The sequence below is a fragment of the Trachurus japonicus genome, chromosome 21 (genome assembly GCF_045865225.1).
Source record: "Trachurus japonicus isolate A0001 chromosome 21, Traja_1.0".
Classification (NCBI taxonomy): Eukaryota; Metazoa; Chordata; class Actinopteri; order Carangiformes; family Carangidae; genus Trachurus; species Trachurus japonicus.
The window spans coordinates 33,466,087-33,491,664 of NC_140927.1; the positions used below are offsets into that span (position 1 = coordinate 33,466,087).

General features: G+C 40.8%; 5 protein-coding genes and 2 pseudogenes across 5 annotated transcripts in view; 3 read left to right on the forward strand and 4 right to left on the reverse strand.

The window, feature by feature from the left end:
- LOC146965605 (MAGUK p55 subfamily member 4-like) overlaps positions 1 to 25,578 on the reverse strand; it is a 245,620-nt gene that overhangs the window by 39,646 nt on the left and 180,396 nt on the right. The gene's annotated exons all lie outside the window — the stretch shown is intronic.
- Positions 5,255 to 6,175, forward strand: LOC146965611 (olfactory receptor 13C2-like). The gene has a single exon (XM_085766327.1). The coding sequence runs from the start codon at positions 5,255 to 5,257 to the stop codon at positions 6,173 to 6,175; it is 921 nt and encodes a 306-aa protein (XP_085622453.1).
- On the forward strand, positions 7,668 to 8,609 carry LOC146965612 (olfactory receptor 11A1-like). The gene has a single exon (XM_085764622.1). The coding sequence runs from the start codon at positions 7,668 to 7,670 to the stop codon at positions 8,607 to 8,609; it is 942 nt and encodes a 313-aa protein (XP_085620748.1).
- LOC146965613 (olfactory receptor 6N2-like) lies at positions 10,942 to 11,874 on the reverse strand. Its single transcript, XM_085764634.1, has one exon. The coding sequence runs from the start codon at positions 11,866 to 11,868 to the stop codon at positions 10,942 to 10,944; it is 927 nt and encodes a 308-aa protein (XP_085620760.1). The 5' UTR covers positions 11,869 to 11,874.
- Positions 14,404 to 15,345, reverse strand: LOC146965614 (olfactory receptor 10J4-like). The gene has a single exon (XM_085766328.1). The coding sequence runs from the start codon at positions 15,343 to 15,345 to the stop codon at positions 14,404 to 14,406; it is 942 nt and encodes a 313-aa protein (XP_085622454.1).
- Positions 20,118 to 21,068, reverse strand: LOC146965615 (olfactory receptor 4D6-like; annotated as a pseudogene).
- LOC146965616 (uncharacterized) lies at positions 22,864 to 24,190 on the forward strand (annotated as a pseudogene).

Genomic DNA, 25,578 nt, shown 5'->3' on the forward strand with positions numbered 1-25,578 from the left:
AATGCCCCCCCTCCCCTGTCCCCCACTGGCCGGCACTCACACTACCTCCAACCCAAGCGTGCTCAAGCACGGTTGCCTCCGACACATACGTCATCACATTGATATACCAACACGGCGGATGCGCTCTGACTGCAGAAAGAATGACGCTTTTTAATTGTTTGACCAGTTTTCATGGTTATCTTCAAGTTTAATCAAAGCAATGTTAACTAGCGATGTTTATGGCGCGACGTAATCGTTAAGTGACTGTTGTTTACACGCTGTTGCAGACACGTGGTGGAGAATGAGCCCGCAGCGCATTCCTGGCCAAGCGTACCGTGCCCAAGCCTCTCCCAACCGTGCCGGGCCAGGGAAGTGTACCGTGCTCAGGCACAGAACACTTGCACTCACACTAGCAATAGAATCCAGACTCTAGGAAGCACGGTACGATTGCCTAGTGTGAGTGCACCCTGCCTCCAAGCACGCCTGAGCACGGTAGCACGGTAGCACGGCCTGAGCACGGTACACTTCCCTGGCCCGGCACGGTTAGGAGAGGTGTGCTTGGGCACGATACGCTTGGCCAGGAATGCGCACATGTAATGCGCTGCGGGCTTGTTCTCCACCACATGTCTTAAACTGCATGTAAACAACAGTCACTTAACGATTACGTCACGCCATAAACATCGCTAGTTAACGTCGCTTTGATTAAACTTCAAGATAACCATGACAACCGGTCAAAGCGCCGTTCTTTCTGCAGTCAGAGCGCATCCGCCGTGTTGGTATAGCAACGTGATGACGTATGTGTCGGAGGCAACCGTGCTTCAGCAGCTTGGGTTCGAGGTAGTGTGAGTGCGGGCCAGCGGGGGACAGGGGAGGGGGGGCATTCGGGCTTCAGCACGGTATGGATCAACTGGCCCTAGTGTGAGTGCACCCTAAGAAACAAAAGAGGGAAAGTAACGAGAAAATTCCACTGGATGCGGGTCGGCTACGGCTCCACTCCGGCACGACGGCAGAGCTGCAGCCGTTTGTATTCGAGTCGATGTGTGAAGCTTCAACCGGCTCCAGCATCCGGCAGCCCTCCGCAACACGCAGAGATTCTATTTTTGCCAGATGCTGGAGAACGGCGCATGAAGTCAGCACAGAGAAACTCGTGCGGGACAGGAAATCGTGTAGAAAACACAAAACAAAACACCTGGTTAATTTCCGAAATAAAATACACCATGTTTACGGCAAATCGTATTTACCGTACTACACCTTGAAAACGTTGTAATGGGCTGAGGCCTGAGGTCAACAGGTCAGAGGTTTTCAGACAACATTTCACTAGGTTGACACCATGAACGAGGAGATACTGATTGTAAAATCACAAAACAGGCAGATCAACAAGTCAGCACAGAGTTGTTGCACGCGACCGGGAGATCAGGATGTTTACGACTAGGGATGTCCGATAATATCGGCCGACCGATAATATCGGCCGATATTAGCATAAAAATGTAATATCTGTCCATATCGTTATCGGTTTTTCGGCCGATAATGAAAACCCGATAACGTGCCTTCATAGTGAATTAAGTAGCGGTGGACCGTTGCTACTTAATCCGCTACTTAACAATTGCTGTCACTGATTCTGACTCACAATAATAGTCCACGTGTTCTTACTACAGCTGTTCTGTTGTAAACACACAGGCATGGGATGGTGCTGCAACCAAACTACACAGCTGTTACATGATTGACTGTTCGCCTGTCACTCGCATCCAGTGATAAGATATAGGCTGTTTCAATGAGCCAGACAGAGAGCACACGTGTCTGTTCGCTCACTCGCAGATTTCCTCATAATCCCTCTCTGCTCCGATCGTCGCCATCCATCTCGCACGTTGCAGCAATGCAGCAGCCCCATTCAAGTCAATCAGCGCGCGCTGCGGTACAACGCACAAGGTATGCAGTGGTGGTTTGATCCAGCAGTCAGGGGGTTTGTGTGTGTCTGTCCGTCTTCCGTGCGGCGCCGATTCCGTGGATGCTCCGGTGCACGAGCACCCACTGACCAGGTTGAGCACCCTGGGGGACACGCCACCAGATGCGCAATTTCTACGTGCCGCGCCTCGGCCCCTCGGGTCCATGGCACTGGTCCGACCTCCCATTAGTTCGACCTCCCATTGGTTCGAACTCCCATTGGTCCGACAATCGGAGTAATGAGAGTTCGAACTAATGGGAGGTCCTCATTAGTTCGAACTGGACTAGTTATTAGTCAAACTCTCCATTTTTACCGTTCACTATGCATTTATATAATTATTCATATAGGCTCCACCTGTCAATAAGACACACGTGGAAGAAGAGGTGCAGTTTATTGTGTTTCACCAACGAGGAGCTGTCATTACGCACTGCTGCGCGCTCATTAGTGTCGTAATTAAACCTTGACACTCATATCAAATCAAACTTACATTACAGACAGGTATACAGACAGGTGGATTGGGTTCTCTCTCTCTCTCCCACTCCGAACAGACAGACGGACGCAATCAGAAAGGAAACAGAGGCTGCGCATTGATCCTTTTTTCCTTTCTGGGATCAAACGGATCATGTGCATAATTAACTGCAAAACAAGCACTTCATATTAATAACATATAAGGCTCATTATGCTTCCAGCCTGTCTAGCCTCTACCTGCTGTTTTTACTAAACTTAACCAACTCCTTTCTTCATTGCCTGAACCTAACCAAAGCGAAATTTACTTTTTTCTCTCTCTCTCTCTCTCTCTCTCTCTGCTGTCAGCAGGAGCGGCGGCTGCAGCAGGTTCGCGCCCGTGAAGTGAGCTCGAGCCGGCCAGGTTCAGCCGTGCTCGAGCGGAGGGGGGGAGAGAAAAAAAAGTGTATTTCTTTTACTCTGTACTCTGAGAGGGGGGGCTTTGATTATCAGTTTACACATCTTGATCAGCATTTATGATGGTTGTGTGCGATCTGACATGATCTGGCTCTCTGACTGAATATGGTGATATTCTGGGCCGCGCGTGTATGTGTGTGATGTGCGTAGAGAGAGAGAGAGAGAGAAAGCTACATGCTCCTATCAATGGAAGAGCTTGTCAGAAAGTAGCGATGACAGTTCGAACTAACGGGACCACCCATTGGTTCGACCTCCTATTGGTCCGACTTGTGGTTGATTTTGTCGGAGTAACGGGAGGTCGAACCAATGGGAGGTCGGACCAATGGGCAGTTCCCGGCCCCTCAGCTGCGTGTCTGTGTATCATGTGTAGCCCGTATGTGTGTAGCCTGTGTGAATGTGTGTGTTAATCTCTCGCGTGCTCTGTTAAGATGAAAAAACACAAATCGCAGAGCGCGAGCCTGGCACAGAGGTGCGCGCTCTGGCGCATCTGGCACAGTCGGTTAACGGGACCGAAAGGAAACTGGCTCCGCTCCGCGGCTATTTCCCGTCCGACGTCTATGTTAAGCACACGTTCTTATTGATATTGTAGCGTCCGACCCAACGTAACTACAACAACATAACGCAAACTTATCTGACAGCTCTCACTTCCTCCTCTGCTCCTCCTCACTCACTCACCTACACACACACAGGACTCTGTCTTACTCACCCCGGCCCCTCAGTTTCTCATCAACCATACCCTACCTGTCCGTACACATTCACAGTCCGTCAGAAATCACAGAACTTAAACATCATAACAAGAATATTACTGCAGGGTCGCTACAATATTTTCAGTTGTGCAGTTGGCTATTAGTAATAATGAGTGTGATGAGTGTGTGTGTGTGCGTCCGTCCGTCCGTGCCTGCCTGCCTGTCCCTCCGTCCATCTGTGTGTGTGTGTGTCTGTGGTCTGTGTAAATAAGTAAGGTTTATCTATATAGCACTTTTCATGGGAAAAAAAATCACAAAGTGCTTCACAATAAAAAAAAATACAACAGTAAAAACATAAAAATATAATGAATAAAACAATTTAACACATTAACTAAAAGCCTGCTTAAATAAATAAGTGTCTGTAAACAAATGAACAATGTTAATTTGTGGAATGCATCCAGTGGGGCATCACAATAGATGTAGTCATACAGTAATGTGTTAATTTCTGACAGGATTAATTCGTTTTTTGGGGGGAAAAGCCTGCGTATCGATATCGGTTATTATCGGAATCGGGAATTCTAATTTTGGAAAAAATCGGTTATCGGATATCGGCAAATTTCCAATATCGGACATCCCTATTTACGACACTAGAATAGAATAGAGAATAGAGAATAGGCGCGGGTGCTCATGAGAAATGGGGTCTTCCTTCAGGCAAAAAACTACCGCTTTGGTCCACCGGCGCCGCCAAACTCAACCAAACCTGAAATTTCTTTAGTATTGCTTTAAAACAGACAACAGACACAAACACAGTGGTTAGAAAATCTGCTGGAAACATGAATGGAGAAATAAATGAACTGCTCTTCTTACTCATTCCTTATGGGAAATGTAGGTTACAGGGTTTTTAGAGTTTGACCCATCATAGAAACTAAACACCAGAGTCTCAGTCTCTGTTGCCTCCAGTTTGTCTAACATTTGTCTTCATATGTTTAATTGTGGAAAAAAGAAAATTTGTTAGTAACATTAGTTACTAACTTATGGAAAACAAGGTTTGCATGAAGACAATTAGTGTAGTGTCACAAATATTACTGAGACATTGTAAGGCTAACATTAGCTGCTAACGTTCTAAAGTTTTAGAGGTATAAGATTTAGCCACCACTTTAAACTTGAGGGTAGCATTAGCTAACATTTGGACAATAGGCCAACGTCACCTGTGAATATTACAACTTCACTTGTGTTTCCTGGGACTTTGCTCAGTTTTGGTTCTTTCCAAACCTTGAGAGATGTGAAATGACCGAGGAGGGGGTTGAGTGGAAAACATGATGATTCTGTCCTCTTCAAATTAAACCTACAACACATTATATTAAGAAAAACTAGTGATGAGTGAAGAAAAATGTAATATTTCACCCTGATGAAACATTTGACATTGTAGTCACTCAAAGATGAAACAACATCCATCAAAGCCTTTGGGTCCTGGACTCTGTTGTTTGCTGGACTTGGTCTCATGTCAGTGGGTCAGAGTTTAATGAGACCCATGGAGGCTGAAGCAGTCTGATAAAAACATCCCACTGAGTCCAACACTTGACTTTGTCTGATGTTGATATGTGTGAATGAATCAGATGGTGTAATACAGGTAACATGTTCCTGCTGTCCTCAAGCTGAAGCCTGTTGTGGCTCTTCCATCATCTGTCTGCTTTACTCTTTAATGCTTTTAGTCTGGAGAAACTTCATGGATGAATTCAATGTGACATATATAACTCTTGGTGGATATGTAGAAGTGCAGAAATACAGATATCTTTACTTTGTGATCATGTTTACAGTTTATATTCTGATAATCTGCTGTAACTCCACCATCGTGTGTCTTATTGTGATTCACAGAAACCTCCATGAGCCCATGTACATTTTCATCGCAGCTTTGTTAATCAACTCTGTTCTTTACAGCACCAACATCTACCCAAAGCTGCTGATTGACTTCATGTCTGAGAGACAGGTCATAACTTTCTCAGCTTGTCTCTTCCAGACTTTTATATATTACACTCTGGGAGCTTCCGAGTTCTTACTGTTGTCAGTCATGGCCTATGACAGGTATGTGTCTATATGTAAACCTCTGCAATATCCAACGATCATGAGAAAAAGAACCATCAAAGTCTTCCTGGTTTCAGCTTGGCTGGTTCCTGCCTGTGAGCTCACAGTGTCAGCTCTGTTAAACGCTGACATAAAACTCTGTCACTTCACGTTGAAAGGTCTCTTTTGTAACAATTCATTATTTAATCTTCAATGTTTTCGCTTAGTAGCACTGTCAATATATGGTATTTTCATGTTGCTAAACATTGGCCTGTTCCCCATGCTCTTCATCCTGTTCACATACACCAGGATACTGGTCATCTCCTACAGAAGCAGCAGAGAGTTCAGGAAGAAAGCTGCACAGACCTGTTTACCTCACCTGCTGGTTTTAATCAGCTTCTCCTTTTTTATGACTTACGATGTTGTTATAGTGAAACTTGAATCTAATTTCCCGACACTTGTTCATTTAATAATGACTTTACAGATGATAGTGTATCATCCTCTTTTTAATCCATTCATATATGGACTGAAAATGAAAGAAATTTCAACACACCTCAAGAGGCTGTTTCGTCACACTTTGAAATGATCAGTTAACTAATTTTATGTAGTTGCATCTGTAGTGTTAATGAACAATCTAGTGCATTTGTTTTTATGACTAGTGCAGTGTGATCTTATTGGCATCAGTTTGTATTTGTCTTAATGTAGCTCATGTTGGTTTGAGGGGATTGTATAATGTTGTTACACAGATTTTGGTTTATATTTAATCAAGAAACGGATGTGTTGAGTTAATTTTCACTCATGTCTCTTAGAGTCATTCATATTTCATTACATCCACTGCAAAAACTCAAAATCTTTCCGAGAATATTTGTCTTATTTCTTGTCAAAATGTCTCATTTCTAGTCAGAACTAATCTCTTTACACTTAAAATAAGACTCATCACCTAAAAATGAACTTGTTTTTAGATCATTTTCACTTGTTTCAAACGTATTTTCACTTGAAATAAGTAGAAAAATCTGCCAGTGAAAGCTAGTTTTTTGTGCTTGAAATAAGAAAGAAAAACTTCCTCCACTATCAGATTTTTCTACTTATTTCAAGTGAAAATCTGCTTGAAAGAAGTAAAAAGTGTCTAAAAACAAGCTACTTTTTATGTGATGAGTCTTATTTTAAGTAGGAGATTTGTTTTGACTAGAAATGAGACATGTTGACTAAAAATAACAAATATTCTTGGTAAGATATTGGATTTTTTTGCAGTGTCATCACTGCTTGTAACGCCTAATTAATGAGTAATGTCTTTATTGCTGACTGACAAACTACAGCTGCTTGAAATTCACAAGGAGAAAACCAATTAAAGGAAAAGTCTGTCAACTTAAGACATAAAGATCAGTTTCTACATCGCAGTTTGTTCTACTCAATAAAAACACCTGAATGATGTCTCCTCTGTCTCAGTCCAGTCCAGCTAATGTGGTAGTGAGGGTTTCTTTGCTTTTCCTAATTTTCTCAGACTTGACAAAGTCAGTGAAAATGGCCCTGATGATGTCATAGTGATGTCATCAGTATTATAGCTGCACTGGTCTTGATGGTGTGGAGTTTGTTACACACATGGACAGAAAGACGTGTTGCACAAGTTAAACAAAACACCAATTCAGCGTGATTACATGAAAAAAGAAGAACGGATTAATAGCATTGTGGGAAATGTAGTCTACAATGTTTTTGGAGACGTATACTAGACACTATACATTGTACTATACATCTTTCTTTTAAAAATCTATCCCCGGCTGTATCACTGGACCAGCAGAAACAACTCTCATCATCTTTTCAGGTGAAAGTTGTCAACTTACTGAAAAAATGAAAGGTTGATTATTGTATTCGATTGCCATTGATTTATGCCTCGAGGGTTTTATGTTATTGACATGATGGAAGCTCTGGTGGAAGGTTTAATGAGGGGTCCATGGAGGGTGAATACATTTGATAAAAACAACAGACAGGACCCAACAGTTGTACCTGTATGTGAAAACACTGCAGGAAACAGCACGTCAAGGCCAGGTAACTGAGTCAGTCTGCCATACACAGTGTGTAGTATGATAACATCCTCAATGGAAAATAAACTGAATGTAACTTATATTATTATTGACGGCTACGTGGATGTGACCAAACACAGATACCTCTACTTTGTCATCATGTTTACAGCTTACACTCTGATTATCTGCAGTAATTCTACTATTGTGTACCTTATTGTGATTCACAGAAACCTCCATGAGCCCATGTACATTTTCATCGCAGCTTTGTTACTGAACTCTGTTCTTTACAGCACAGCAATCTACCCAAAGCTGCTGGTTGACGTTTTGTCTGAGAGACAGGTCATATCTTACTCAGCTTGTCTCTTTCAGTGGTTTATATATTACTCTCTGGCCGGTTCAGAGTTCTTACTGTTGTCAGTCATGGCCTATGACAGGTATGTGTCTATATGTAAACCTCTGCAATATCCAACTATCATGACAAAAACAAATGTCAGCATTTTACTGGTCTTTGCTTGGCTTCTGCCTGCTTGTCAGGTTGCAGTACCAACTGTGTTGAATGCCAATAAAAAACTGTGTAACTTTACTTTGAAAGGAATAGTTTGTAACAGCACAGTCTATAAACTTCACTGTGTGAGGTCAGTGCTGCTGAATATATATGGTTTGGTGATTTTAGTGACTGCTGTCCTTTTCCCTGTGCTCTTCATTCTGTCCACATACACCAGGATATTAATCTTGTCTTATCACAGCTGCAGAGAAGTGAGGACAAAAGCTGCACAGACCTGTTTACCTCACCTGTTGGTCCTGATAAACTTCACCTGTCTGAGTATGTATGATGTACTTCTACTGAGAATAGAAACCGATTTCCCCAAAACTGTACGTTTGTTGATGGCGTTACAGATTGTAATTTATCATCCGCTCTTTAATCCAATCATATATGGACTGAAAATGAAAGAAATTCATAAACACCTGAAGAAGCTGTTCTGTTCAGGCAAAATGGTCTGATTATTGTTATTGGTTTTTAATGGTCATAAAGTGATCAACAAGGTTGTCCATATTTCACAGTTATAAACCATATTGTTTTATTATAACAGTGCTGCACCTGTAAATAATGGCTATATAATTAAGAATAAAAACACTACATTGAATAAATCACATTAATGTGACAAGGAAAGTCTTTTTATGTTTTTTTACCCATTTGCCTGGTCTCTCTGTGTTTGTGCCTCTTGTTCAGTTTCTGTTTGTCAATAGTTAGGTGTCTAATCTTAGTGGTGAAAAGCTTCATGTCATATTCTGAAAAGGGTGTAGGTGTATCCAGCTGTAGCCTCAGCCCGCAGCTTTGGGCCGATATGGGTGTTTTATTTAAATAAAATCGAATTTAAGTTAAATGTGTTGTCGACTAAGCCTGATTTCAATCTACACTCCAGAGATATAACCGAATGACAGACTGAGCACATGTTTTAGAAATCACTTTATTCACAGATGTATTACGACCATTTTCTGTGGACGTCTACTTCCTGTTTAATCTGGAGTCCACCTTTAACCAGTGTGATTGATTTGACATAGATGTAGTTTTAAATAGGGATGTACCAAATCCAGGTTTTGGTTTTGGATTCATTGAACTTTGGGCTTTTTGATGGGGTTCGGTTTCTACTGAACTTTAGAACATCAACTGAACCAAACCCTACGCAGGTCATTGAATGATGCTGCTAGGGATTACATGACTCCCTGAACGACACAGCTCAAAGCACTCTCAGCACAGCCAGCGTCACTGTCATTATCACAAACTAAATATAAAGGGTTGGCAAAGTTGTATCAGTTAGTACATGGTTTTCAGACGTGGTGAATAAAGACGCAAAAACAGCCACCGCAATCTCTTCCTGGTTTGGTAAATCACATTGCATGCGCTAAATAAATCTATTTGCATCTACTCCTCCCAGTATTTTGCACGTTCTGGCTGAAACGCCCATATTTACATATTCATCAAGGCAAACACGCTAAATGGATCGCACGTGCTATTTTGCCCATTTGAGAGACGCAATCCTCGGTGCGTCCGGTTAGTAGATCAGGTTCCACATGTGTTTGCGCATGGAATCACGTTTGCACACGTTTTAATACACGCAAACCTTTAGTAAATCCGGCCCATAGTCTGCTAGCTTGATGACAGAAGAAAACATACTGTGATGTTTGCTGCATTTCTAATGTGTTTACTGTGTGGGCTGATGATGGGAGTAGGATTCGGTATTCGGTATTTGGCAGAACCCCAAAAATCAGGATTCGGTAGATCCCCAGTTTTAAAGGACCCTGTGAATGTACAATAAAACTGGTTTGAGGACACAGACTGTAAATAAAGATGGATTCCGTCTCCGTGACGTCACTATCATGTGACTGCAGCCACTGACTGATGCTGGTCCAAATATGGGCAAAGGGGAGGGGCAAATATGTGGTAAGGTTAGGATCAGCCCCCTGTCAAAGAGGCCAGCGCATAACTGATGTTTAACCTTTTCAGCTGTCACAAACCAAACTGATCCTGGATCAGGTATAATCACAGCCAGGTGACCCCTCGTCACTACAGTAAAGTCACTTTGGTGTCACTTTGTAGAACTTAGAATAACAAAGTTCCTGTAGAAAGAAGCTGAGGTGGAGCCATGGTATGACCACACACCTTTGTTTCTTTCTTTTTGACTGTTGGACCCCCTTTTTTTTTTTCAAGTACAGTGTTTGTTTTTGTTTTTGTTGTTTTTTTGGGGGGGGGATTATACAGTAAGCTTTTGTTGATAATTTAATACGTTAGAGAGAAAAAATGCAAAATATCAATAATACATTTCAGAAAGATAAATTATAAATACTGATAACAGCAGCATGTGTCAAAAGCAAGGCTGTTCATTCAAAAAGAGCTAAAATGTGATACACATTGCACTCTTCCTGCTTATTTGATCACAATTCATCAATGATACTACATATACAACATATATGTAGTAGTAGTAGTAGTAGTAGTAGTAGTTGTAGTAAACCTTTATTTAACCAGACAAGAATTGCTAAGAATACATTCTTATTAGGGCAATGGCCTGGTAGGAGGTGAAAGACCTCCTAAGGGGCAAGGGAGAGAGGGAGTATACTATATGTCAACCCTGCAGAGACGACACAATGTTACTGACAGACTCAGGTATTAAAGAAAATAATGTGTCAGACATTTAAACACCTGCAGTAAATGTATCAATAATTACAATGTTTTAGGATGTGTTTCCCTTTATTGTGCCTTAAAAACTCACAACATACATACCATCATCATTATTACATAAAAAGGTTTGCAAATGCATGAATCATTAAAGATACATTAGTTCACTTTGGTTTGACACAACAACCTTTTGAGGTGTTTAGAAATTTCTTTCATCTTCAGTCCATATATGATTGGATTACACAGAGGATTATACATTATTATTTGTAAAGTCATTATCAGACGTACAGTCTTTGGAAAATCTGCTTCCAGTCTAACTATAATGATGTCATAGGTTAGCAAACAAGAATAGTTGACTAACACAATCAGATGAGGTAAACAGGTCTGTGCAGCTTTTTTCCTGACTTCTCCACAACTTCTGTAGGAGATTATAAGAATCTTTGTGTAGGTAAAAAGGATGAAGAGCATCGGGAGAAGTGCAACATTAAGTAGAACAACTAGAGCATACACAGACAGCACGCTGGAACTCAAACAATAAAGGTGGTTGATCAATATGTTACAATAAACTCCTTTCAAAACTAAGTGGCAGAGTTTTATCTTACTATGTCGAACGACTGGCACCAAGATCTGACAAGCAGGAAGAATCCAGGCTGAAACCAGGAAGATCCTGACTAGGGTTTTTGTCATGATAGTTGAATACTGCAGAGGTTTACATATAGACACATACCTGTCATAGGCCATGGCTGACAACAGTAAGAACTCTGCACCACTTAAAGAGTAAAACATGAAAACCTGAAACAGGCAGGCTGAATGGGATATGATCTGTTTTTTAGATAAAAAGTCAATCAGCAGCTTTGGGTAGATGACGGTGCTCAGAAGAACAGAGTTGATCAGCAAAGCTGCGATGAAAATGTACATGGGCTCATGGAGGTTTCTGTGAATCCAGATCAGACTGACAATAACTGTGTTACTGCAGATTATTAGAACATAAACTGTAAACATGATCACAAAATAAAGGTATCCGTACGTTTGCACCTCAACGTGCCCATCAAGAGTTATATATGTTACATTGATTTCTGCATCCATGAAGACTGTCAGAAATTAGACATGAATGAGTAACACAGGCAGGAAATGTAAGAAGCATTATTGTGGTAATTTTCTACAGAAACCTGACCTTAAACTCAAGTCCACAGAATGACCCATTGGAGTGAGACAAATGTTTAAAATGATACTCTGCTGCGTCAATTAATGTTTTTAACTCCTCCACCCTGAGCTGCTGTCATGTCAACAACTCCATCAGACTCTGGAGGCCTGAGCCCACAGGCGTTAGACCTCGTCTACATGGGTGTTTGCTCTCTTTACATTTTTCTGCACCTCCTAAGATGGTAATGGTACCACATTGCAGGGTTGGTGCGAGGCCCTAACTGGCTGTGCAACACACATAGCTACTCTAGGTGAAGATCAACTTTGAACTGGAAGGGTATAGTTTCATGTAAAGGCCATTTAAAGTCATTTTATGGAACATATCCAAACTAAGATGTCTGTAGATACCTCGACCCGTTGTGTTTTTACACTAACCCAAATATATACGTATATTATATATAAAAATAACATCTACAGGAGCTTTAATCCATGTCCATCATGCCGTAGACCAGTCAACATATGAGACGTGTTACCGCAGGATAAACAACACGAACAGCTCAGTGTTTTCACAGTCGGAGTTTCTTACCGAAGTATCATCACGTCGCTAGCCTTAGCAAATAAACGCAGGATCAAACATTGTTTTTCTGGTTGCCAAAACATATTCTATGCAAATATAACCAACCTAAACACGAACAAACAACCTTAAACAAATTGAAAAGGGTCTTGAGTTGTTGTTGCAACTTGGGGCCGATCAGGAAGGGCCGGCACGACCGGGGGTCTCGGTCTCCTGGTACCTGTGCGGGCCAGGACCGAGGAGGTCAGCAAGACCGAGAACTAGTCTGCCCCGGCCGTCTTTAATGTCTTGAGAAACACGTATCTTTCCACCGTCGCCTGCCGCCACGGAGTGACGCCTCTCTTTCCCCAGAAGGAGGTCCAGTTGTTATATCTGGTGAGGTTTAGGTTGAATGGAGACACACAAAGGCAGGTCCCAAATAAACGCAAGTCCCTAATAAACGCTTGTTGATTTGAGTGATCGCCTGGGCCTTTATTTGGTGTTTTACGGTATACACACTCACGACAGGAGGCTGTGTGTCAGACGGCAGACTGACAGGCTGACAATGCAGTGTCATTATTACGCGACAGTTAGGGAGACGTTCAAAAAGTACCGATAACAGTATCGTTTGTCCAGAATCTTAACGGTACTCTGGTAGCGACTAGGCTTTCCACCGATCTGATCGGCTATATCGGATCGGCTGATATTTAGCATTTTATGCAATTTGTGTGATCGGCTGTAATGTCGTATTGAATCGATCCAATCAATGACATCATCGTAGGGCTGGGCGATAAAACGATAACGATGTGAGACGTGGTTGATAGACAGTTGACAGACAATACAAATAGCCGGTGACAATGAGAGTTGCGCCATGCTTAACCAATAATGAAGCCACAACAGCCATGCACGTCAGCAGAGGCTCGGGCGCACACAGGCGTACTGTGCCGACCTAGACACTTCCCCGACCGAAGCAAGTGCTAATGCCCCCCCACGCTTAAGTCTGACCCAAGACACTGGCAGCACGGAGAGACAGTGCTGCACTAACAGGGATCCCCCCTCCCTTTTTTCACCTTAGATCATAACTGCTTACAGTTGAGTCAAGCTATCTTGTAAATGTTGTCTTTGAAAGATGCTTGAATATAAACAATATATGTACATATATAGCATATATACAGTATATATTATATTAAAACACCTGTTTTATTTATCTGAAACTGTTGTGGAATGTTCTCCATTACATACTTTTGTTGATAGGACACTAAATAAACAAGTTATTTAAATAGACTTATTGCTCCCTCACATGATCAGAACGTGATCGGTTATTGGCTTATGTGAGGTCACTAATCGGTGATCGGCCCCAAATATCCTGATCGTGTAAAGCCTAGTGCCGACCCAATTAGGAACCGGGACCAAAAAATACTGGTCCACGGTATCCATCCCTCAGCCTAACTGTACAGTCTAGTTCTGCTAGTCTTATGACACCTGTTTGTCTTCATGCTGTAACTGACTCACATTCTGATACAAGAGCTGAAAGACTTGAAGCATTAACATCACTGCTACTAAAAGATTTTATTAGTCTGATTTGCATTTACACTATAAACAAATCAATCATCTGTCTTTGAGAAATAAAAGTTTAAATATTAACGTTCACATCAATTCACTTTTAAAATTGATTTTTCAACATCAAATGTGCTTATTTCCACTCTACGATCATTATGAACTTCCAAATCGATACAACCAGAGATACTGGTCCTCATTAATATCATCACTACTGCTAACATCTGTTCTAATAAAAAACAAACAATCAAGTTGTTGAGGTTGACAATGATCATTATTGTGTTAATAATAAAAGGTATTGTCAGAAATACTTTTCAAGGATCAGACAAATGACATCACATCATTTGAAGAATCAGTGTTTTAACAGATCATTTCACACAGAATGACTGCACATTCAAACAACCAAGGAACCTCTTCAGGTGTTTGGAGATTTCTTTCATTTTCAGTCCGTATATGATGGGATTAAAGAGAGGATGATACAGAACCACTTGTAATGTCATTATCAACCGAGCTGTTTTTGGGATGTCAGATTCCAGTCTGAGTATGATGATGTCATATGTACACAACAATGAAAAATTGACCAAAACCAGCAGGTGAGGTAGACAGGTCTGTGCAGCTTTGGTCCTGACCTCTCTGCTGCTTCTATAGGAGATGATCAGAATCTTTATATATGTGAAAACTATGTAAAACATAGGAAGGAAGACAATATTGAGCATAATAATCACACCAAACATTGAAAGTCCTCTGGAGCTCACACAGTGAAGTTTGTGAACTGAATTGTTGCAAAAAATTCCCTCCAAAGTAAAATGACAGACTTTCCTCTTGGCACTCAATATGGCCGATCCTGCGACCTGAGAGGCAGGAAGCAGCCAAGCCAGAGCCAGGAAAACACTGATCGTGCTTCTCCTCATGATAGTTGCATATTGCAGAGGTTTACATATACACACAAACCTGTCATAGGCCATGGCTGACAACAGTAAGAACTCTGAACCGCCTAAACTGTAAAATATGAAATATTGAAAGTGACACACTGGGTGTGATATGACCTGTCGTTCAGATAAAAAGTCAATCAGCAGCTTTGGGTAGATGACGGTGCTGTAAAGAACAGAGTTCACCAACAAAGCTGCAATGAAAATGTACATGGGCTCATGGAGGTTTTCATGAATAACAATGAGGTAAACAATGATGGAATTGAAGAAAATGATTAGAATATATACAATAAAAATAAATACAAAATAAACATATCTGTATTTTTCAACATCTACATACCCATTCAGAGTAATATATGTTATGTTTATGTCATTATCCATTGAGATAGGCAAGCATCAATTGATAGATTTGTGTCTGTATTAAATGGCTCCTCTGTTCACAGTTAGCCAACTTCACATTGGTTCATTGCTGCAGAGCAAAAAGAGCACGGTCTGAGTATGTGAAATGTTTTTATCGGGCAGTTTCACCCCTGGTGGATCTCATTAAGCTCTTCTTCTACGTGGACAACATGTTACCAACTCAACCAAACTCTGGAGGGAAAGCTTTACAAGACACTGAGGTGTATTAGTGCAACAAAGTTGGTGTTTACAACTAATGGATTTGAATTCTAGTTGCTCTCCTTGTATTGATGAACAGTCAATACAGAGATCAACAGCAGACACTTGGATTGCTTTAGACCTTACAGTGATCTTGACATCGAAAGAACTTCAGTCCTAACTGTTTGTCTTAAGCATGAGAGTCGCCAGCGAAGGCCCTATTGAAATCGTGATGTTTATTTTTATTATTGTTCCGCGTCTTTAATTGAAAAACAAACTTCCACAACATGGAAATGTATGCAGTAAGGGACATGTGATCATTTGCCATGTATTCAATCAATCGTATAGATAATTTTTCATACAAAGAAGGCAGCCCAGAGTGCTTTATATAATACAATTATTAATAAATATTAATAAATTAATAAAACACACACACACACACACACTAACGTTCACAAGAAAATTGTTTCCTATTAAAGGGATAGTTCAACATTTTGTCAAACTGGCCCATTGCCATAACCCCTGACCAAAAAACCTTAGAAGAAACAGTTCAGCATCTTAAAACATCGACATGTTGTCTTGACACAATACCATCTGACTTTTTTAAAACTATTATAAGCTCTGTCCAAACAGATCTGCAGCAAATAATAAATTGCTCACTTCAATCAGGCACGTTTCCTAAACCCCTGAAAGTAGCTGCCATCAAGCCGCTCTTAAAAAAGAGAACATTGGATACTACCATTTTAACCAATTACAGACCCATCTCAAATCTTCCCTTTATAGCCAAGATCGTTGAGAAAGTGGTTTTTAATCAACTCAGCAACTTCGTAAACTCCAGTGGACTCTTTGACAAATTTCAATCAGGCTTCCGACCTCACCACAGTACAGAAACAGCTCTTATTAGAGTGTTAAATGACATAAGGTTGAACACTGACTCAGGCAAGGTGTCAGTTCTGGTCATGTTGGATCTCAGTGCTGCGTTTGACACTGTGGATCACAGTATACTGCTGGACAGGTTGGAAACCTGGGCAGGACTCAGCGGGACAGTCCTAAAATGGTTCAGGTCCTACTTAGAGGAACGGAGTTATTTTGTGACCATTGGTAGTTATCAATCCGATCGAGTGGCTATGACGTGTGGAGTTCCTCAGGGGTCAGTCCTTGGACCCCTTCTGTTTAACATGTATATGCTGCCTTTGGGTCAAATTCTACAGAACTCTAATGTCAACTATCATAGTTATGCAGATGACACACAGATATATCTTGCACTGTCTCCAGATGACTGCAGTCCAATAGAGTCATTATGTCACTGTTTAGAGCAAGTCAAAAATTGGATGAGCCAAAATTTCCTTCAGTTAAATCAAGAAAAAACTGAGGTCATTGTTTTTGGAAATAAAGAGAAGAGGGTTGCTGTCAGTAAACACCTTGAGTCACTGTCTTTAGAAACTAAAGACCAAGTCCGAAACCTTGGCGTGCTGATAGACTCAGATCTGACCTTCAACAGCCATATCAAATCAGTTACCAAATCAGCCTTTTATCAACTGAAGAACATATCCAGAATTAAGGGCTTTATGTCCCAAACTGATCAGGAGAAGCTGATTCATGCTTTTATCTCCAGTAGACTTGACTACTGTAACGGTCTTCTGACTGGTCTCCCCCAAAAAAGTATCAAACAGCTGCAGCTCATTCAGAACGCTGCAGCTCGAGTTTTAACCAGAACAAAGAGATCAGATCACATCACCCCGGTTCTTAAGACCTTACACTGGCTCCCAGTCAGCTACAGAATAGATTTTAAAGTTCTGCTCCTGGTTTACAAATCACTGAATGGTTTAGGTCCAGAATACATGAAAGACATGTTAGTAGAGTATAAACCCAGTAGAGCTCTGAGATCTACTGACTCAGGTCAGATAGTGGAGCTCAGAGTTCAGACCAGACATGGTGAAGCAGCATTTAGCTGTTATGCTGCTCACAAGTGGAACAAACTACCAGCAGAACTGAGATCAGCCCCAACTGTGAGCACTTTTAAATCCAGGTTAAAAACATTTCTCTTTTCATGTGCTTATAGCTGAGAACTTTAAACTTATCTATTTTTTTTTCTTTTACTTTTATTTGCTCTTGCTTTTAACTCTGTTTTTAGTGTTTTGTTTGTTTTTATTCTGTCTTATGCTTCTTTTTTTAATGTTTTGTCTTTATGTAAAGCACATTGAGTTGCCTTGGTATGAAATGCGCTATATAAATAAAGATGCCTTGCCTTGCCTTGCCTATAGTCATAGCAGTAGGTTTGTTACCTTTAATTGTCGGTGCAAGCTATTTTTAGAACGGCGGAGCAGAGCCGTGAGCTGCTCAGAGCTACGCTACGGAGGCTCATGGGATTTCTTGGTTTCCCTCATCAAACTCATCAAATACACAATCCAACAACTCCACAACGCTCTGGTGGACAAGTTGTGACCTGCACATTCACCACGCTATGAGATAATAACACAACGTTACCAGACAGAGTTGTTAGCCTCCATAGCGTAGCTCTGAGCAGCTCGCTTGGCGGTTCTAAAAATAGCTTGCACCGACAAATAAAGGTAACAAACCTACTGCTACAGTATGACTATAGGGATTATGACAATGGGCCAATTTTCCAAAATGCTGAACCATCACTTTGAAAGAAATCAATTACCTCAACAAAAATGGCTTGATGCTCACATGATTGTTATTGTAATCTACATGTGTGGCATCAGTTTGACTCTCAGTGCTCATAGGGCCTTAGAACAACCAGAGGCCCTTTGCTTTTTACTTTGCTGCTTCACTAAAACTAAACACTTGATTTCAATATTCTTATTCAATATCAAATATAAGACTGCTAATTAGTGGCTGTTCCAAATGAATATTATCCTGCTGCTTTCAAACCATGTCATGAAGGATATTACCTTATATGTCTTACTTCTATTGTGATTCTAGACACTGGTGTACTTTTTTTTATTCTACTGCTGTTGTCAAGAATTTTCTTTGGGGGTGAATCTGATCTGATCTTTTGTACTTTTAGGATGTTTTCCAAAGAAGGGCCATCAACAGCACCACAAGTGTGTTCCAGCTGTTTTCCTGTCCCTATACTTGCACTGGAGAGATGGAGAAAGCAGTACACTACAAAAGAAACACTCAATGGAAATGTCAGCAGTGCAGTGTAGGCCTCTGCTTACAGCTGGGCAGGAACTGCTGTTTGCAGTACCACCAGAGCCAAAAACGTCTGGACCCACTGTGTATTATAGTTCATAGATCATATTGTGCATTCAAATTATTTTATCCATGTATATTCTCAGTGCTTTATTGAGTGAAAACCCCTAAAAATTTACAATCCTGCCATATGTATCGGGAAAAAGACTGTTTACTGGAAGCAATGGCTTATGAAAGGAATATGTAATGTAAATGACCTATACTCTGATAGAGTGTTTATTTCTTTTTCAGAACTTAAGAAATAATACAATTTGGAAAGTAAAAATAATTTTTGGAAGTTCTTACAAATCAGAGACAGTATAACTAAGGGTCAATTCATTCAAGACAAGAATCCAGTGATGGAATTTCTTAAATTGCCTGATATAACACGCAGCTTTCACAAAATCTTTAATGGGTTACAGGAAAACATCTGTCAAAATTTGAAATATATCTGGCAGAAAGACCTAGGATGTGAATTGAATAATGAAACCTGGCTAAGAATATTAGCAAACTCAGGGAAATATATAAAGGAGGCTAGGGGGAAATTTACCCAGTACAAACTAATACATAGGTTTTATTTCACCCCATCTAAACTCTACAGAATGGGCCTGTTAGCTAATAATTTATGTTGGAAGTGTCAAGAAGAAACAGGAACATACTTGCATGCTATTTGGGAGTGTAAATTCATTAACCCATTCTGGGAAAAAGTGCTTGAATATATAGGGAAATGGGTGGGGTTAACAATACCGATGTGCCTACTGGGAGACCAAACAGAACTGCCCAATATACCAAAATATAACCATGTAGTGATAAAGTTAGGGGTTGTTACAGCTGCTTGAATGATTCTCCGAGTATGGAAAAGTACATCCTCTCCAGAGGTTGAAAAATGGATAGAGGTAATGTTGGAGGTTGTATCATATGAACACATGTTAGCCAGAATCAATGATGATGTGGATAATTTCAAGAGGTCATGGGACCGCTTTCTCAAACGTAATGATGTGACAATGTGATGACTGACTGCACTGATGTGAATGTAACTGATGAATGTTTAGATTGGTTGTTTCAAATATGAGCATTTATCATGGGCCGTTATATACCTGAAAACAATACTGTCTGTTTGTATATGTTTACATAAAAATTAAAATAAAAAACTTTAATGACAAAAAAACCCCCCCTGAAAATTAGATTCAGTTTTTTGTTGTTATTACACCCTGTTATAACACCTATATCATACAGTATAGAAAAACAACTGCAAGATGTTGAAAGAAGAACTCGTCCTGAAAAAAGGGACAAAAGCACATACTCATAGCAGACTGTATGACACTTTTATAGCTAAAAAACAAAAATAATTCGAAGTATCAGTCTTGACAACGTTAGTTCTTTTTATCTTGACAGAACAATCTCTTCAGGTGTTTATTGATTTCTGTCATTTTCAGTCCGTATATAATTGGATTAAAGAGAGGATTATATAACACTAACTGTAAAGTCATTCCTAGTCGTACAGTTTTTGGAAAATCAAATTTCAGCCGAACTGTAATGACTTCGTACCCAATCAAAATGAAGTAGTTCGTCAAAACCAGCAGGTGAGGTAAACAGGTCTGTGCAGCTTTCTTTCGGACTTCCCCACAGCTCTGATAACAGATGATGAGGATTCTGGTGTATGTGAAAATGATGAAGAGTACAGGAACACCACCCAGAGTGATAAAACTCGCCACCCCATAGACAGTTATCGCTCTTGAACTCACACAAAATAGTTTGTAGATTGAGTTATTACAATAAATAACTTTTACAGTGAAATCACAGAGCTGCTGACTGGCGACCATTATTGTTAGTCCGACAATCTGACAAGCAGGGAAAAGCCAAGACAAGGCCAGGAAGATTACAATGGTTCTTCTTCTCATGATAGTTGGATATTGCAGAGGTTTACATATAGACACATACCTGTCATAGGACATGGCTAATAACAGTATGAACTCTGAACCCATTAAAACATAAAACAGAAAGAATTGAAAAAGACAGGCTTGATACGATATGACCTGCTTTTCAGATAAAAAGTCAATCAGCAGCTTTGGGTAGATGTTGGTGCTGAAAAGAACAGAGTTCACCAACAAAGCTGCGATGAAAATGTACATGGGCTCATGGAGGTTTTCATGAACCCAGATCAGGTAAACAATAGTGGAATTACTTAAGATGATTAAAATATAAACTATAAAAACAATCATAAAATAAAGGTACCTGTATTTGTGAACTTCTACATGTCCACCAAGAGTTATATATGTTACATTCAATTCTTCATCCATTAAAAAAGGTAAATACAAACCGATATGAGTTAAATTAAAAAGGTTAGATAATAACACAGTGATTCATGAATGAAAAGGTAAAAGTCTCACTTTGAAGCTTCCAATAACATGTCTCCTGTTCTTTTTTCTTTAGTGTGAGACCATGTTTACCTCCACACCTCAGAATGTCAGAAACTGTTGGAGTCTGATGTGAAACAGTTTTATCAGACACTTCACCCTCCATGGATCTCATTAAACTTTCCACTAAGAGTGACTAACATGGAAACGACTTGATCAAACTCTGGAGGCCTGAATCCACCTGTGCTGTTAGATCTGCTCTACACTGACTTTAGTGATCCATTGAAATATCTGTCTAAAGAAACAGTATTTGCTCTCATCCTTAGTGAAATGGTATCATGCAATACATGCAAATAAAATCTTAAAGGACAATTCCTGGCAAATTCAACTGGGGGCTGTATTTTCCTAACATTTTAGGTCTAAAAGAAGGAATCTGAAGATTTTCAGTTTAATGTCTCCTGTTTTGCGGTAGTTGTGTCTGCCCCCGCATCGCCACGGCAGCAATGGATGGGAGCGGATGCAAGTTCCGCTGCTTAGGCTGTTTCCATCCCTCAAAGCCACAGACAGCGTCAGATGGCGACTCAAACATGCACCGAGAAGTTTATTTACTTCAAGCAAGCCGACATGTTTGTAAAACTAGATCTAATTCAAAGTCTCCCGGAGACTCGCACGAGACCCAAGTTGCCGTGCGCGGTGTGTTCACATGCAGTGGGAGCTACCATTTGTGTCATATCAACTCTTGACTTGCTTGAAGTGTAAATTTTTTTCCACAGACAGCGTCAGATGGAGACTCAAACATGCGGCGAGAAGATTTTATTACTTGAAGCAAGTCAAGAGTTGATATTCCTGTGTTTATGACACAAACGGGAGCTTCCCACTGCACCTGAACACACCGAGCGTCAACTTGGGTCTCGCGCGAGACTCCGGGAGACTTTGAATTAGATCTAGTTTTACAAACATGTCGGCTTGTTGAAGTAAATAAACTTCTGGCTGCATGTTTGAGTCTCCATCTGACGCTGTCTGTGGCTTTGAGGGATGGAAACAGCCTAAACAGCAGAACTTCAATCCGCTCCCATTCATTGCTGCCGTGGCGATGCGGGGACAGACACAACTACCGCAAAACAGGAGACATTAAACTGAAAATCTTCAGATTCCTTCTTTTAGACCTAAAATGTTAGGAACATACAGCCCCCAGTTGAATTTGCCTGGAATTGTCCTTTAAGTGAGCTGAGAGGAACCTCAAGTCTTTCTTACCAGCTGCCATTAGGCTTTTTAACTCACAGTAATCATGTGCATATGCCATTTAGCTTTTCTTAATCATGTGACAGCGTCTCTCCCTCCTTTTTAAAAATCTTATTTTAGACTTTGCCACTTTTACTTCTTTTTAAATAGCATTTAAATAGCATTTTAGACTTTGCTGCTCTTATTCTCTGACATAAGTTTGTAACGGGTTGTGCAATATTGTTGTTATTGTATTATTGTTATTTTTTTGTGCATGATGATGCGTGCTTGTGGTCTTGTGTTGTCTTCTGCTGCTGGTAACATTGTAATTTCCTGCAAAGGATTAATAAAGTATCTTTAACTTAACTTAATGGTGCGTTCAAGACAACTCGGAAGTCGGGAATTAACGAGCTCCGAGTTGTAAAAAACGAATTGAACGGCGTCGAACTCGGAAATTACAAGTCGGAAACTCGGGTATCATTTCAGAGCTCCGATTTTCCGAGTTGACGTCACCGCAACATAAAACATGGCGGCCTTCATCTTAAACGGTAAGGTAACGGTAAATTTTAAGTTATTCGTTAAGGGTTTAATGCATATTTTTGTGTGTGTGTCATTGTAGTATATGAAATACGTTTATATTAAGCTGTGATTATTGTATTGTGTGAGCTACTTCATCGTCCCCCATCCCCCCAGCCTTGTTTTTGCTAATGTTAGTAGGCTAATGTTAGCTAATAACACTACGTAGTCCGGTGTTTTGTACGGGGCTAACGTAATGTTAGATTTTTGACAACACCGACCGTCTCCGCTGTCTTTCTCAGTGTACGCAGATGACGATGGCACACTGTGGCGTGATGAGGCAAAAACCCAGCCTTTCCTTATGGATGACAACTTGACAGGTGCTGTTAAAGTACATGGTGAGTGTCAGGGATTTTTCACATTCTACACTACATAATCAAACAGTGACACAGTGGTAATTTGGGGGTGAGGAAACGTTTTTGGGAAATACTGGACATGGATGTTTCTACAGGTTCATAGGCTATTGTTTGGTATAAGTCATATTTATTATTTTAGAAAGCTGCATACTGTATCACCACCCTTACAGGTAACATTGCAGTTATTTATAATCATTAAACAAAAATAATGACAAGTATTCCTTTATCTAGGTGTTGAGGCCAGTTGTGAGGGAGAGCCGCAGCCGATGCAGGTAGAACAGACCTCCACAGTCCCCCTGCCACCCAATAATGGGTTCAGTAAGGCACACACTCTCTACTTAATTGACTTGATGCGCCAGCATTTAGAGGGTGACGCCAGGGGTTTACCAAAAAACCTTGCTGAGCTGAATGCCAGAGTCAAGTCAGCCAAGGGGGAAAAAAAACATTTCTGGATGGACATATCAACCAAGCTGTCCTCCCAGTTTGAGGAGACCTTTGACCCAGAAAAAGTAGCAAGGAAATGGGCCACCCTAGAAGAAGCATACAAACAAAATAAAAGACAACAATCGCACAACAGGGAAAGGCACAATGCGTTTTCAGTTTTATGCAGAGTTGGATAGTCTGTTGGGGGATAAACATGACATTGACTATCCAGTTGTTGGCACAGCGGAGGGTGTTGAAATAAGAAGACCTGATGCTGTGGGACTTTATGATGAAGACTCTACGAAAGAAGTGCCAACCCAACCCTGTCAGCCGACGCCTCACCGGCGCAGAGGGAGAGCAGAGGAGGGCCCTCTCCTGGGGTTCTTGAGGGAGTCGGAGGCCGCCAGCCAGACCTGGCATGAGGAGCTACTCGGACAAATGAAATCCTCACACGAGTCTTTTCAAAAAATGATGAGTGCCTTCCTCGAAAAGTTTTAAAAAGGACTCAGAGCCACACTCTGACTCTTGTTTAGTTTGGGGTAAAGGACTGTTCTGAAATTTGAGATCCCTGTTTTAATAAATATATTGTTATTAGTTTGCTGATTTGTTCCTACCCCACTACACACAGTAGACTTGTAGTTCTCGAGACCGGTCTTGGTCTCGAGACCGGTCTCGAGACCGCTTTTTCGTGGTCTTGGTCTTGTCACGGCCTCGACAGTCTTTGGTCTCGGTCTTGTCTCGGTCTCGGGTCTCTCGGTCTCGCAATGTCTCGGACTGGCAGCGCGGTCTCGAAGGGAATGTAACCTATCCAGGCAGGCAAGGACAGTTTTTTTTTAAATACAGATTTATACGCCCCCTTCAAGTACCAATCACATACATTTTGTGACACAGACGGCGGCGCTTGTCCTCTCACGCTTCCCCTCCCTCCTCCTCCCCCCTCCCCCCTCTGAAGCCTCTGAAGCACGGTCAAGATCTATGAAGGAGGACGCAAAATGTCGGCGAATTCGTCAGTCATCAGGTTCGGTTTTACAGACCATAAAGAGTTTGTTTGCCACACAACTAACAATTGTTATTTTGTTAGATGACTTTAGGACTATAGTCATGTCAGTCCTTAACAGCACTCAAGAGTCAATCCTCAAATAGTGTAGTACGGTGTGGTCATGCAATTGCTACACATATTAGATTTTTAGTCAATTGATGAAAACATTTATAGTGAGTTCACACACAAGACATGTACTGTCACTGTATTATTGTGCCTGTAGTTGAAATAATACATTTCTCATACTGAACCCAATATGGTGCTTATGTTCTACTGCATGCATAATCATGCAAAATGGCAAAAACAACTTTTTTTTTGGTCTCGGTCTCGGTCTCGGTCTCGAGCTGAACTGGTCTTGGTCTTGACTTGGTCTGTCTTGGTCTTGGTCTTGGTAGTGTCTTGGTCTTGATAGTGTCTTGGTCTCGGTTTAGGCGGTCTTGACTACAAGTCTAACACACAGACACCTACACACATACATAGAAGTCCAGATATAGAGTAGTTGTTGAAATAAGCCTGTTCAGATAAAAAATGTAATATGTTATAAGATTACTTGAAGATTACTTGAATGAAATAAACACTAAAAAATATAAAAACCACAATTCTGTGTGTATCTTTTCATTTAAAATTGTATGGTGTTTGTACTCCCTTTGCATATATCCACTTTGTATTTGTGAACAGAGGGGGGCAGTAGGGTTGTGCAGATGGCAACAAATTAAAGAAAAAGGCAAGTAGATGTCTCTTGTCACTCTCAGTTATGTTTGCTTTGCTCGGGACATGGTCAAAGCAAACAACTGAGACTGACAAGAGGCATTGCCTTTTTCTTTAATTTGTTGCCATCTGCACAACC

Excerpts from the sequence above, each read along its gene's own strand:
- LOC146965611 (XM_085766327.1), top strand. The coding sequence starts at position 5,255 with ATGGATGAATTCAATGTGACATATATAACTCTTGGTGGATATGTAGAA.
- LOC146965612 (XM_085764622.1), top strand. The coding sequence starts at position 7,668 with ATGATAACATCCTCAATGGAAAATAAACTGAATGTAACTTATATTATT.
- LOC146965613 (XM_085764634.1), bottom strand. The coding sequence starts at position 11,868 with ATGGATGCAGAAATCAATGTAACATATATAACTCTTGATGGGCACGTT.
- LOC146965614 (XM_085766328.1), bottom strand. The coding sequence starts at position 15,345 with ATGGATAATGACATAAACATAACATATATTACTCTGAATGGGTATGTA.